The sequence below is a fragment of the Palaemon carinicauda genome, chromosome 2 (assembly GCF_036898095.1).
Source record: "Palaemon carinicauda isolate YSFRI2023 chromosome 2, ASM3689809v2, whole genome shotgun sequence".
Lineage (NCBI taxonomy): Eukaryota > Metazoa > Arthropoda > Malacostraca > Decapoda > Palaemonidae > Palaemon > Palaemon carinicauda.
In genome coordinates this window covers 101163004-101178538 of record NC_090726.1, presented here as the reverse complement: position 1 = coordinate 101178538, position 15535 = coordinate 101163004, and the positions used below count along the sequence as shown (strand labels likewise).

General features: G+C 35.2%; 2 protein-coding genes and 2 pseudogenes across 2 annotated transcripts; all 4 read left to right on the top strand.

The window, feature by feature from the left end:
• The first annotated feature begins 249 nt into the window (after positions 1-249).
• Positions 250-6614, top strand: LOC137618747 (uncharacterized). The gene is made up of 3 exons (XM_068348928.1): positions 250-647; positions 959-1044; positions 1200-6614. Exon 3 carries the CDS (start codon positions 1557-1559, stop codon positions 6612-6614), a length of 5058 nt encoding a protein of 1685 aa, XP_068205029.1. The 5' UTR covers positions 250-647; positions 959-1044; positions 1200-1556.
• A 254-nt stretch (positions 6615-6868) lies between these two features.
• Positions 6869-8558, top strand: LOC137626068 (uncharacterized; annotated as a pseudogene).
• A 238-nt stretch (positions 8559-8796) lies between these two features.
• On the top strand, positions 8797-13773 carry LOC137618742 (uncharacterized). The gene has a single exon (XM_068348916.1). It carries the CDS (start codon positions 8797-8799, stop codon positions 13771-13773), a length of 4977 nt encoding a protein of 1658 aa, XP_068205017.1.
• Positions 13774-14027: 254 nt separating this feature from the next.
• Positions 14028-15445, top strand: LOC137626058 (uncharacterized; annotated as a pseudogene).
• Positions 15446-15535: the final 90 nt, after the last annotated feature.

The following is a 15535-nucleotide window of genomic DNA, read 5'->3' as shown; positions in this document are numbered from 1 at the left end:
AAGCCGATACATAGTGTGGCGTTTATTATTTTTTGAGTAGCTATAGAGCCATCATCTTCATCACTTCCACACGCAATAAAAGAAGTTGTCAGATTTAATGACATTTTTCTAAAAGTGTTTGAAAATATATGTAAAGATGGCATTATATGTAATCCAATGTTTGATAGTTCAAGTTTATTTAATCTAATGAGAATATTTGTTGAAAAATAACAAAGTTATTTTTTGTTTTCTGTTTCTTTTTATAATATGGTAATTTGGTAAGTTTGTGAAGGATTGTTTTTATTTTAACTTTCATTTTTAGTACTTAAATATTTTTGATTTACATAAAATGATGACAATTCCTTAATAACCTGTTAAAACTTAAGATGGTTGGGGTCGTTGAAGAGACTTGCTGCTCGTTATACATTTCTTACAGAAAGGAGAAGTGGACGGCTTTCCATGAAAATATAGTTAGTTCTTAGCCATCTTCACCAGTGACAACATTGGATTTGCTTGCCTCTTTATCGTCATGGTGAAAAAATAAGTTATCTGTACCATGGATCCGCATCTTACGTTGCCGCCTTCTTGGAAGCCTCATCAAGAGCCAACACAGCAATTGTGATTTGTTTCATTTACGAACAGCACACACGGACAGTATGGGTTATGAGGTACGTCATCATTTTAAAGGTCATTTAAATTTTGTGATTTATAATCCATAGTTCATTTGATAATGAAAGTCCCTTGCTTTGCTTTTTAACCCCACAAATAAATATACCCTTGGATAATATTCATATCATTTACAATTTTTATGGAATTGCCATATTATAATTTCCCAGTCATAATTGAGAGATTCATTTATCTTCAGTTACTTTGAGCTGGTTAGATAATTTAAATTTTGTATCATATTTTGGTATTCTCTCATTTTTGCCACTTTTACGTTAATTAGTCGTTTGTTTACTTTCGTTGCTTTACTACTTAGGTGGTTATTCGTTCGGCCTTACTGTAAATTTGGCTCGTTGTATACAAGTGATATCCTTAATACGCAAAGTGGACAATTGCCTTTAGGTAATTATTATTTGATAGTGTTAAGTGAAATTAAATTTTGATACAATACATATATTTGAATGGTATTCCTGTGTTTAAATAATTTATTAGTGATTTCCATAGTTTAAATTACCATTTGAAGTGTAATTGATATTTGTTATTTCATATTTATCTAGGGGTTCTTGAAAATGATAATTGGAAGTTGGAGATGCTTGACCATCGCTTTGACCTCCATTTAAGGCGATCATCTTCGACAGCAGCAACAACAGCATTGTTTTTAATTTGAGCAGCAATACATGAAACCATTTTATTAATTATTGTTCAGTTTCTTAGTTGTTCATAATTTTATGAAGGTTTCATTAAAATAAGAAATTTACGCTTTGTATTAATTATCCAATTACGTTGTAAAGTTTTTCAAGATGGCGCCCAACGTGGGGCTTAAGTAAGGTGCTGTTTTTGCTGTCTGGTTAGCTTCCGGGTTGGGGTTTTGTTTGTTTGCGGGTCCATGGTCTATCCTTTTAAATTTTATTGAAATGAGTGTAGAATTAAAGACTCGTAAATATATTCGTGGCCAAGTAACACGGTTGTTTAATGAACATGATAATTTCACGAGTATGAATAAAACTGAGTTGAAGGCTAGGCCTATTCACATTAAATTGGTATCGTACAGTGATCAGTTGAACAGTCTTAATACTGTAATCCATAAGTCTTTGTATGGAGACGGGACAAATGAAGAGGAGTTCTTATTAGAATTGCAGTCTTGTGATTGTTACTCAGATAAATTAAATACCTGTTTTGCTGTTTTACAATTGATGGATTCTAAGCCTGAGGCCAAGGATTCTGAGACCGCAAGAAGTCTCTTAAAGAGTCCTGTAGTTCCACTTCCGGTTTACGCTAGCACCGAAAGTGAAAATGTTGAAAAATTTCTTGTTGAGTTTGAATCGGCTATTGCCACATATTCGTACACTGAGAGAGATAAACTATTACTTCTCAAGCAACAGGTATCAGGCAGAGCCTCAATTTTACTCGAGAATCTTGAAATTTCAAAGCAGACCTATACTGATGCTAAGAAATTGCTTAAAGGAGCACTGGCTTCTCGTTCGCTACAGAAATTCAATGTAATTAAGCAATTAAGTGAAATGAAGCTTGAGTACGGCACTGATCCTTTTTCCTATATTGGAAAAATTACTAATGTAACTGAAACTTTTTCTACATTGGAAATCAAAGTAGATGATATTTTGCAGTATTTCATCTGGCAAGGCATGAATGACTCCTTTAAAGCTCAGCTAATAAATGTGACTAATCATGTACGTCCATCACTTGAGGAGATAAAGGAAAATTTCTTTGAAGCATCTGAACGTTATATGGACGTCACAAGGAAGTTTAATGAAAGGAGGAGACAAGGAGGAAAATCTTCTACATCACTTGCAGTTAATGTTAAATATGAGGATAATGAAACTAACAGAATTAGTACTGCTGACGCCGCTTCTCCGAGGAAAAGGTGCACTCTTTGCCAGGAAAACCATGCAACACATAAGTGTATAAAATATAAAGAACCTGGGCATAAGCTGAGACGCTTAGAAGAACTTAATGGTTGCAAGAAATGTGCTAACATTGGACATACCACTGACAAATGCAAGTTTAAATTCTTTAAGAAATGCTATTTTTGTAAGGGTTGGCATTTTTCATTTTTGTGTGATCATCAAGGTGAAAAATCTCATGATGAAAAACTACAAATGAATACGAGAGGTAGCAAGGAAGTAAAAGCAGGTAATTCAAAACACAGGGAAACCTCAAGTGATGTAATGATTATAACTAAGGCTTTGCATACCACTGATGGCGCCTCTGTTTTGCCAACTTTTACCTGTGAAATGTTGAATGGAGCCCTTGTTAGAGGTTTGAAGGACTGTGGCTGTCAGACCAGTTTTGTAACTGAAAAACTTGCAAGTGATAATAGGTTGAAAGTGTTAGAAGATAATGTCTCTTTAACAGTCAATGGTTTTAATTCAAGTAAGAAGTATAAATCCAAGATAGTCGAATTAAAGTGCAACTTTAATGATAAGGCATGTGTAATACATGCATTGTGTGTACCAAGCATAGATATAAATTTGTCATTGCCAGGAATTTCAGAAGTGGCCAGGGCCTTTGCCAAAAAAGGCTTCAAATTAGCTGATAAATATTTGACTGATGGTAGTGATAAAATAAAGGATATTGACTTGATACTCGGTACAAATGATGCCCATTGTTTATTAGATTTTTCAGTAAAATTTGGCAATGATCACCCATCTGTTTATTTGGGATCAGCTGCAGGAGTGATGTTAATGGGTAATGTCAAGATTATGCAACAGAATCTACCTTATCTTTCAAAGGATTTTTCTTGTTCTTGGTGTTCGGAGCACTCTCGCTCGGTTGCCGATTATGAGGAAACATGCGAGTTAAATGGAAACAAATCCCCTGTATTTGATGGCATAGATGAATGCTGCAAGTATATTGGATTTGGAAGTTCTATGGGTGAGCCAAGTGGCTCAAGTTTGGAATGCGAGGTGGAGGTTCAAGCTAACTTCGCTATTTTAAATGAAAAAGGTATGATTGAAGAATCAGAGCTGAGACGTGCAACTGAGGAGATGCTGCGATCTGTGTATGAGAAATCTATTTATGAACCAGACCCTGAAGATGGAAACTTGATGTCAGATTGTAATGCAAATTTGATTAGGTTTACCCTTGATAACGCAAGAAGAAACGAGGAAGGAAGGCTAGAGATGCCTCTTCTATGGAATGAAAAGAGCTGTCATTTGCTTGGACGGAATTTCAACCTTGCAAAGGCTGTATTGAGGTCTAACACGAGAAAATTACAAAGGAACAAGGCAAATTTGGAACTTATGAATGAAAATTTTAAAGAACAAGCAAAACTTGGGATAATTGAAAGAGTACGAAATCTAGAAAGGTACATGGATGAGCATCCTGAGTGCAGTTTTTTAGCACACATGGGAGTTTTTAGACTAGATCGGGAAACAACAAAATGCAGAGTTGTTTTCCTGTCCAATGTTTGTGAACCTAGCAGGTCCAGTGTGATGACGGTCAATCATAATCAGGCTATGTATGCTGGCCCATCACTCAATCAAAAGATAACGTCTGCAATGCTTCATTTGAGATTTGGATCTAAATTACTCCTCTTCGATATTAAGAAAGCATTCAATCAAATAGCACTCAGTGAGCTTGATCAGCAGAAGTTACTCTTTTTGTGGTATAAGAATGTTAAGAAAGGGGATTTCTCTATAGTTGCCTACAAAAATGTTCGTCTTCCTTTTGGACTTCGATGCAGTCCTACAATTTTGATGTTGGCTCTTTTCAAAATTTTAGTACTGGATAGCAAGAATGATAATCCTAGACTAAGAAATGCAAAATGGATAATGTATCAGCTCTTCTATATGGATAATGGTGGATTTACTTGTGAATCATCTGAAACCTTGAATTGGATATATGAGATTTTACAGGGTATTTTTGGTCCTTACAAATTTGAACTACAGCAGATGTTTTCTAATGATTCTACACTACAAGATAAAATTGATGGAGAAAATATGCAATCGGATGTAGGATGCAAGAAATCTGAGATGGAGGTGAAATTACTTGGGATGATCTGGAATCGAAGGAGTGATACAATTTCAACCAGGAAATTGTGCCTTGATGAAAAGGCTAATACAAAAAGGGAAATTTTGCGATCCATTGCATCTAATTATGATGTTTTCAACATAAATGGTCCTCTTCTTAACAGAGCTAGACTTTTTATGCAGGACTTGCAATGTGAGAGGACGCTTGGATGGGATACACAACTTAGAGACTTTCAACAAAAGGAATGGAAAAATATTGCAAACCAAGTAAATTCTGCTCCTGTTTTTGAGCTTCAGAGATGTGTTGGTGAAAGGACAGATGAATATAAACTTGAGGCTTATGTTGATGCTAGCAAAAGAGTTTATGGAGTTGTTGTATATTTATGCAATATAAGAAGTGGTGAAAGAAGCTTTGTATTAGCGAAAAACAGACTCATTGGATCCAAATTGCATGAAAAGTCCATTCCTTCACTCGAATTACAGGCTATATGTTTGGGTACAGAGGTTTTGTTGGATACCTATAATGAACTGGGTGGCACACAGTGCCTGGTGCCCATCAAAATAGTTGACTTGGGGCTATTCTCAGATAGTTTTGTTGCCCTGTCGTGGCTTAAGTCCTTTTCTCATAAGTTTGATAAAATGCAGAAAAGGTCAGTGTTCGTAATGAACAAACTGAATCATATAACAAAGCTATGTGAGAGGAGAAGTGTTGGATTCTCCTTCGTGAGTGGAATGGACAACCCAGCTGACAAAATTACACGATGTCTGTCATTCAAAAGCTTAATGAAGTCTAATTACCATAAGGGTCCCAATATACGTGATCTCGATCAAGCTAGTAGAAGTGACATTTTAGGTTTCAAGGTACCAATGGTCGAGAATTTAGAAACCATTGAGGCATATAGTGCATCAACCAGTATAAAAGAAAGCCAAACTGTAAAACTAGAGCACTTAATACCTCCAGATAGATATTCAAATATGAATAAGTTGATATCTATACATGCGAAAGTTCTGGAATGCTGGGATCGATGGAAAGGGTTTATAAACAAGTCACATGGCTTTGATAAGAAGGACCTCCGCCCTAAGGCTTTGACTCAAATCATCTCTAGGGATCAACAAATCAATTTTCCAGATGTTATTGACTATTTAAGTAATAACTCTAAAACCAAGATGGCTATGCCTAATTTGATATCACAGTTGAATTTGTATCCAGACACTCATAATTTAATAAGAGTGAATTGTAAATTTAATGAGAAGCGCAGTGTAACCAACCAAACTTATCCTATTCTTTTATCAAGAGAGAGTACTCTAACAAAACTTATTATATTGGATGAACATTTGCTTTTGAAACATGCTGGTTGCTATGCCCTTTTGACAGAATTACGTAGGAAATTCTGGATACCAAAATTCTTCTCAACAGTTAAAAGGATTCTGAAGGAATGTGTTGTATGCCGGAAATATAACCAAAGACCTGTCAAACTTAATCAATCAGCCTATAGGGAATTTAGATTGAGTCCATCTGATAAACCTTTTGGTAATGTATACCTTGATTATTGTGGTCCATTTTATGTGAGACAAGGGAAAGATAAAGTCAAGGTTTGGATCCTTGTTATTTCATGCATGTTCACACGAGCAGTTAATCTTAAGATCTGTATGGATATGACAGTTGAAGAGTTTTTGCGTGCTTTGTCACTGCATTCTTTTGAATATGGAGTCCCTCAGTTTATAGTAAGTGATTTGGGTACGCAAATAGTGGCAGGAGCCAATATTGTTCAGGATTTCCTGAAGGATGCCGAGACTGTTCAGTATTTAACTGATAATAATGTTGAGAAAGTCCATTTTCAACAGTACTATAAGGGCTGCAGTCAGCTTGGAGGATTGGTTGAGAGCGTAGTCAAAATGACCAAGCATATGATACGGAAGTCAGAAATAATGTCATTGAATTTAGGGATTTTGAATATCTTGTTTGTCATGCTGTACATTTGATCAATAGAAGGCCGATTGCATTTAAAGAAGCATTAAGAGATTGTTCTAATAATGTACCAACCCCTATAACGCCAGAGGAACTTATTCATGGATATTCATTGGTCTCTTTGAATATTGTTCCCGCATTACAAGCTGACCCTGATTCTGATGAGGATTTTCAGGTTGCCTTTGATGTTGTACATAAAATTAAAACATCTTATGAGAAGCTGAAACAAATTAGAACTAACTTGCTGGAAATCTATCATCGGGAATTCATGAACACTTTAATTAAACAAGCTACTGATAAGAAGGATAGATATGCTCCTGTAAACCATAAACAAATCAGTATCGGCGATATTGTGCTGATTAATGGATGATGGATATAAACCTGTTATTTATCCTATGGGAATTGTCAAAGAAGTTTTCAAGAATATCAACGGAGAGGTAACTGCTGCGAAAGTTCTGAAGGGTAAAACCAATGAAATAACTAAAAGGCATGTTACTTCTTTAATACCACTCTTAAGGAAGGAGTCTGATGAGGATGCTGTAGCATCAGATAATAATGATGAGGATGCTGTAGCATCGAAAGAAGAGATTCCAGGCATGGACGTTTCTAGAAAACGTCCACAGAGAAAAGCTGCTGAGATATCACGGCAAAAATTCAAAACCATTCTAAACGATGATATTTCAGACTAATATTTTTTTTTCTTTATTTGATCAAATTTACATAATTCTTATGTAATTTTGATTTCTTCCCCGGGAGTGTTGAAAAATAACAAAGTTATTTTTTGTTTTCTGTTTCTTTTTATAATATGGTAATTTGGTAAGTTTGTGAAGGATTGTTTTTATTTTAACTTTCATTTTTAGTACTTAAATATTTTTGATTTACATAAAATGATGACAATTCCTTAATAACCTGTTAAAACTTAAGATGGTTGGGGTCGTTGAAGAGACTTGCTGCTCGTTATACATTTCTTACAGAAAGGAGAAGTGGACGGCTTTCCATGAAAATATAGTTAGTTCTTAGCCATCTTCACCAGTGACAACATTGGATTTGCTTGCCTCTTTATCGTCATGGTGAAAAAATAAGTTATCTGTACCATGGATCCGCATCTTACGTTGCCGCCTTCTTGGAAGCCTCATCAAGAGCCAACACAGCAATTGTGATTTGTTTCATTTACGAACAGCACACACGGACAGTATGGGTTATGAGGTACGTCATCATTTTAAAGGTCATTTAAATTTTGTGATTTATAATCCATAGTTCATTTGATAATGAAAGTCCCTTGCTTTGCTTTTTAACCCCACAAATAAATATACCCTTGGATAATATTCATATCATTTACAATTTTTATGGAATTGCCATATTATAATTTCCCAGTCATAATTGAGAGATTCATTTATCTTCAGTTACTTTGAGCTGGTTAGATAATTTAAATTTTGTATCATATTTTGGTATTCTCTCATTTTTGCCACTTTTACGTTAATTAGTCGTTTGTTTACTTTCGTTGCTTTACTACTTAGGTGGTTATTCGTTCGGCCTTACTGTAAATTTGGCTCGTTGTATACAAGTGATATCCTTAATACGCAAAGTGGACAATTGCCTTTAGGTAATTATTATTTGATAGTGTTAAGTGAAATTAAATTTTGATACAATACATATATTTGAATGGTATTCCTGTGTTTAAATAATTTATTAGTGATTTCCATAGTTTAAATTACCATTTGAAGTGTAATTGATATTTGTTATTTCATATTTATCTAGGGGTTCTTGAAAATGATAATTGGAAGTTGGAGATGCTTGACCATCGCTTTGACCTCCATTTAAGGCGATCATCTTCGACAGCAGCAACAACAGCATTGTTTTTAATTTGAGCAGCAATACATGAAACCATTTTATTAATTATTGTTCAGTTTCTTAGTTGTTCATAATTTTATGAAGGTTTCATTAAAATAAGAAATTTACGCTTTGTATTAATTATCCAATTACGTTGTAAAGTTTTTCAAGATGGCGCCCAACGTGGGGCTTAAGTAAGGTGCTGTTTTTGCTGTCTGGTTAGCTTCCGGGTTGGGGTTTTGTTTGTTTGCGGGTCCATGGTCTATCCTTTTAAATTTTATTGAAATGAGTGTAGAATTAAAGACTCGTAAATATATTCGTGGCCAAGTAACACGGTTGTTTAATGAACATGATAATTTCACGAGTATGAATAAAACTGAGTTGAAGGCTAGGCCTATTCACATTAAATTGGTATCGTACAGTGATCAGTTGAACAGTCTTAATACTGTAATCCATAAGTCTTTGTATGGAGACGGGACAAATGAAGAGGAGTTCTTATTAGAATTGCAGTCTTGTGATTGTTACTCAGATAAATTAAATACCTGTTTTGCTGTTTTACAATTGATGGATTCTAAGCCTGAGGCCAAGGATTCTGAGACCGCAAGAAGTCTCTTAAAGAGTCCTGTAGTTCCACTTCCGGTTTACGCTAGCACCGAAAGTGAAAATGTTGAAAAATTTCTTGTTGAGTTTGAATCGGCTATTGCCACATATTCGTACACTGAGAGAGATAAACTATTACTTCTCAAGCAACAGGTATCAGGCAGAGCCTCAATTTTACTCGAGAATCTTGAAATTTCAAAGCAGACCTATACTGATGCTAAGAAATTGCTTAAAGGAGCACTGGCTTCTCGTTCGCTACAGAAATTCAATGTAATTAAGCAATTAAGTGAAATGAAGCTTGAGTACGGCACTGATCCTTTTTCCTATATTGGAAAAATTACTAATGTAACTGAAACTTTTTCTACATTGGAAATCAAAGTAGATGATATTTTGCAGTATTTCATCTGGCAAGGCATGAATGACTCCTTTAAAGCTCAGCTAATAAATGTGACTAATCATGTACGTCCATCACTTGAGGAGATAAAGGAAAATTTCTTTGAAGCATCTGAACGTTATATGGACGTCACAAGGAAGTTTAATGAAAGGAGGAGACAAGGAGGAAAATCTTCTACATCACTTGCAGTTAATGTTAAATATGAGGATAATGAAACTAACAGAATTAGTACTGCTGACGCCGCTTCTCCGAGGAAAAGGTGCACTCTTTGCCAGGAAAACCATGCAACACATAAGTGTATAAAATATAAAGAACCTGGGCATAAGCTGAGACGCTTAGAAGAACTTAATGGTTGCAAGAAATGTGCTAACATTGGACATACCACTGACAAATGCAAGTTTAAATTCTTTAAGAAATGCTATTTTTGTAAGGGTTGGCATTTTTCATTTTTGTGTGATCATCAAGGTGAAAAATCTCATGATGAAAAACTACAAATGAATACGAGAGGTAGCAAGGAAGTAAAAGCAGGTAATTCAAAACACAGGGAAACCTCAAGTGATGTAATGATTATAACTAAGGCTTTGCATACCACTGATGGCGCCTCTGTTTTGCCAACTTTTACCTGTGAAATGTTGAATGGAGCCCTTGTTAGAGGTTTGAAGGACTGTGGCTGTCAGACCAGTTTTGTAACTGAAAAACTTGCAAGTGATAATAGGTTGAAAGTGTTAGAAGATAATGTCTCTTTAACAGTCAATGGTTTTAATTCAAGTAAGAAGTATAAATCCAAGATAGTCGAATTAAAGTGCAACTTTAATGATAAGGCATGTGTAATACATGCATTGTGTGTACCAAGCATAGATATAAATTTGTCATTGCCAGGAATTTCAGAAGTGGCCAGGGCCTTTGCCAAAAAAGGCTTCAAATTAGCTGATAAATATTTGACTGATGGTAGTGATAAAATAAAGGATATTGACTTGATACTCGGTACAAATGATGCCCATTGTTTATTAGATTTTTCAGTAAAATTTGGCAATGATCACCCATCTGTTTATTTGGGATCAGCTGCAGGAGTGATGTTAATGGGTAATGTCAAGATTATGCAACAGAATCTACCTTATCTTTCAAAGGATTTTTCTTGTTCTTGGTGTTCGGAGCACTCTCGCTCGGTTGCCGATTATGAGGAAACATGCGAGTTAAATGGAAACAAATCCCCTGTATTTGATGGCATAGATGAATGCTGCAAGTATATTGGATTTGGAAGTTCTATGGGTGAGCCAAGTGGCTCAAGTTTGGAATGCGAGGTGGAGGTTCAAGCTAACTTCGCTATTTTAAATGAAAAAGGTATGATTGAAGAATCAGAGCTGAGACGTGCAACTGAGGAGATGCTGCGATCTGTGTATGAGAAATCTATTTATGAACCAGACCCTGAAGATGGAAACTTGATGTCAGATTGTAATGCAAATTTGATTAGGTTTACCCTTGATAACGCAAGAAGAAACGAGGAAGGAAGGCTAGAGATGCCTCTTCTATGGAATGAAAAGAGCTGTCATTTGCTTGGACGGAATTTCAACCTTGCAAAGGCTGTATTGAGGTCTAACACGAGAAAATTACAAAGGAACAAGGCAAATTTGGAACTTATGAATGAAAATTTTAAAGAACAAGCAAAACTTGGGATAATTGAAAGAGTACGAAATCTAGAAAGGTACATGGATGAGCATCCTGAGTGCAGTTTTTTAGCACACATGGGAGTTTTTAGACTAGATCGGGAAACAACAAAATGCAGAGTTGTTTTCCTGTCCAATGTTTGTGAACCTAGCAGGTCCAGTGTGATGACGGTCAATCATAATCAGGCTATGTATGCTGGCCCATCACTCAATCAAAAGATAACGTCTGCAATGCTTCATTTGAGATTTGGATCTAAATTACTCCTCTTCGATATTAAGAAAGCATTCAATCAAATAGCACTCAGTGAGCTTGATCAGCAGAAGTTACTCTTTTTGTGGTATAAGAATGTTAAGAAAGGGGATTTCTCTATAGTTGCCTACAAAAATGTTCGTCTTCCTTTTGGACTTCGATGCAGTCCTACAATTTTGATGTTGGCTCTTTTCAAAATTTTAGTACTGGATAGCAAGAATGATAATCCTAGACTAAGAAATGCAAAATGGATAATGTATCAGCTCTTCTATATGGATAATGGTGGATTTACTTGTGAATCATCTGAAACCTTGAATTGGATATATGAGATTTTACAGGGTATTTTTGGTCCTTACAAATTTGAACTACAGCAGATGTTTTCTAATGATTCTACACTACAAGATAAAATTGATGGAGAAAATATGCAATCGGATGTAGGATGCAAGAAATCTGAGATGGAGGTGAAATTACTTGGGATGATCTGGAATCGAAGGAGTGATACAATTTCAACCAGGAAATTGTGCCTTGATGAAAAGGCTAATACAAAAAGGGAAATTTTGCGATCCATTGCATCTAATTATGATGTTTTCAACATAAATGGTCCTCTTCTTAACAGAGCTAGACTTTTTATGCAGGACTTGCAATGTGAGAGGACGCTTGGATGGGATACACAACTTAGAGACTTTCAACAAAAGGAATGGAAAAATATTGCAAACCAAGTAAATTCTGCTCCTGTTTTTGAGCTTCAGAGATGTGTTGGTGAAAGGACAGATGAATATAAACTTGAGGCTTATGTTGATGCTAGCAAAAGAGTTTATGGAGTTGTTGTATATTTATGCAATATAAGAAGTGGTGAAAGAAGCTTTGTATTAGCGAAAAACAGACTCATTGGATCCAAATTGCATGAAAAGTCCATTCCTTCACTCGAATTACAGGCTATATGTTTGGGTACAGAGGTTTTGTTGGATACCTATAATGAACTGGGTGGCACACAGTGCCTGGTGCCCATCAAAATAGTTGACTTGGGGCTATTCTCAGATAGTTTTGTTGCCCTGTCGTGGCTTAAGTCCTTTTCTCATAAGTTTGATAAAATGCAGAAAAGGTCAGTGTTCGTAATGAACAAACTGAATCATATAACAAAGCTATGTGAGAGGAGAAGTGTTGGATTCTCCTTCGTGAGTGGAATGGACAACCCAGCTGACAAAATTACACGATGTCTGTCATTCAAAAGCTTAATGAAGTCTAATTACCATAAGGGTCCCAATATACGTGATCTCGATCAAGCTAGTAGAAGTGACATTTTAGGTTTCAAGGTACCAATGGTCGAGAATTTAGAAACCATTGAGGCATATAGTGCATCAACCAGTATAAAAGAAAGCCAAACTGTAAAACTAGAGCACTTAATACCTCCAGATAGATATTCAAATATGAATAAGTTGATATCTATACATGCGAAAGTTCTGGAATGCTGGGATCGATGGAAAGGGTTTATAAACAAGTCACATGGCTTTGATAAGAAGGACCTCCGCCCTAAGGCTTTGACTCAAATCATCTCTAGGGATCAACAAATCAATTTTCCAGATGTTATTGACTATTTAAGTAATAACTCTAAAACCAAGATGGCTATGCCTAATTTGATATCACAGTTGAATTTGTATCCAGACACTCATAATTTAATAAGAGTGAATTGTAAATTTAATGAGAAGCGCAGTGTAACCAACCAAACTTATCCTATTCTTTTATCAAGAGAGAGTACTCTAACAAAACTTATTATATTGGATGAACATTTGCTTTTGAAACATGCTGGTTGCTATGCCCTTTTGACAGAATTACGTAGGAAATTCTGGATACCAAAATTCTTCTCAACAGTTAAAAGGATTCTGAAGGAATGTGTTGTATGCCGGAAATATAACCAAAGACCTGTCAAACTTAATCAATCAGCCTATAGGGAATTTAGATTGAGTCCATCTGATAAACCTTTTGGTAATGTATACCTTGATTATTGTGGTCCATTTTATGTGAGACAAGGGAAAGATAAAGTCAAGGTTTGGATCCTTGTTATTTCATGCATGTTCACACGAGCAGTTAATCTTAAGATCTGTATGGATATGACAGTTGAAGAGTTTTTGCGTGCTTTGTCACTGCATTCTTTTGAATATGGAGTCCCTCAGTTTATAGTAAGTGATTTGGGTACGCAAATAGTGGCAGGAGCCAATATTGTTCAGGATTTCCTGAAGGATGCCGAGACTGTTCAGTATTTAACTGATAATAATGTTGAGAAAGTCCATTTTCAACAGTACTATAAGGGCTGCAGTCAGCTTGGAGGATTGGTTGAGAGCGTAGTCAAAATGACCAAGCATATGATACGGAAGTCAGAAATAATGTCATTGAATTTAGGGATTTTGAATATCTTGTTTGTCATGCTGTACATTTGATCAATAGAAGGCCGATTGCATTTAAAGAAGCATTAAGAGATTGTTCTAATAATGTACCAACCCCTATAACGCCAGAGGAACTTATTCATGGATATTCATTGGTCTCTTTGAATATTGTTCCCGCATTACAAGCTGACCCTGATTCTGATGAGGATTTTCAGGTTGCCTTTGATGTTGTACATAAAATTAAAACATCTTATGAGAAGCTGAAACAAATTAGAACTAACTTGCTGGAAATCTATCATCGGGAATTCATGAACACTTTAATTAAACAAGCTACTGATAAGAAGGATAGATATGCTCCTGTAAACCATAAACAAATCAGTATCGGCGATATTGTGCTGATTAATGGATGATGGATATAAACCTGTTATTTATCCTATGGGAATTGTCAAAGAAGTTTTCAAGAATATCAACGGAGAGGTAACTGCTGCGAAAGTTCTGAAGGGTAAAACCAATGAAATAACTAAAAGGCATGTTACTTCTTTAATACCACTCTTAAGGAAGGAGTCTGATGAGGATGCTGTAGCATCAGATAATAATGATGAGGATGCTGTAGCATCGAAAGAAGAGATTCCAGGCATGGACGTTTCTAGAAAACGTCCACAGAGAAAAGCTGCTGAGATATCACGGCAAAAATTCAAAACCATTCTAAACGATGATATTTCAGACTAATATTTTTTTTTCTTTATTTGATCAAATTTACATAATTCTTATGTAATTTTGATTTCTTCCCCGGGAGTGTTGAAAAATAACAAAGTTATTTTTTGTTTTCTGTTTCTTTTTATAATATGGTAATTTGGTAAGTTTGTGAAGGATTGTTTTTATTTTAACTTTCATTTTTAGTACTTAAATATTTTTGATTTACATAAAATGATGACAATTCCTTAATAACCTGTTAAAACTTAAGATGGTTGGGGTCGTTGAAGAGACTTGCTGCTCGTTATACATTTCTTACAGAAAGGAGAAGTGGACGGCTTTCCATGAAAATATAGTTAGTTCTTAGCCATCTTCACCAGTGACAACATTGGATTTGCTTGCCTCTTTATCGTCATGGTGAAAAAATAAGTTATCTGTACCATGGATCCGCATCTTACGTTGCCGCCTTCTTGGAAGCCTCATCAAGAGCCAACACAGCAATTGTGATTTGTTTCATTTACGAACAGCACACACGGACAGTATGGGTTATGAGGTACGTCATCATTTTAAAGGTCATTTAAATTTTGTGATTTATAATCCATAGTTCATTTGATAATGAAAGTCCCTTGCTTTGCTTTTTAACCCCACAAATAAATATACCCTTGGATAATATTCATATCATTTACAATTTTTATGGAATTGCCATATTATAATTTCCCAGTCATAATTGAGAGATTCATTTATCTTCAGTTACTTTGAGCTGGTTAGATAATTTAAATTTTGTATCATATTTTGGTATTCTCTCATTTTTGCCACTTTTACGTTAATTAGTCGTTTGTTTACTTTCGTTGCTTTACTACTTAGGTGGTTATTCGTTCGGCCTTACTGTAAATTTGGCTCGTTGTATACAAGTGATATCCTTAATACGCAAAGTGGACAATTGCCTTTAGGTAATTATTATTTGATAGTGTTAAGTGAAATTAAATTTTGATACAATACATATATTTGAATGGTATTCCTGTGTTTAAATAATTTATTAGTGATTTCCATAGTTTAAATTACCATTTGAAGTGTAATTGATATTTGTTATTTCATATTTATCTAGGGGTTCTTGAAAATGATA

What these genes read in the sequence shown, in the direction of transcription:
- LOC137618747 (XM_068348928.1), top strand. Translation starts at nt 1,557, where the DNA reads ATGAGTGTAGAATTAAAGACTCGTAAATATATTCGTGGCCAAGTAACA.
- LOC137618742 (XM_068348916.1), top strand. Translation starts at nt 8,797, where the DNA reads ATGAATAAAACTGAGTTGAAGGCTAGGCCTATTCACATTAAATTGGTA.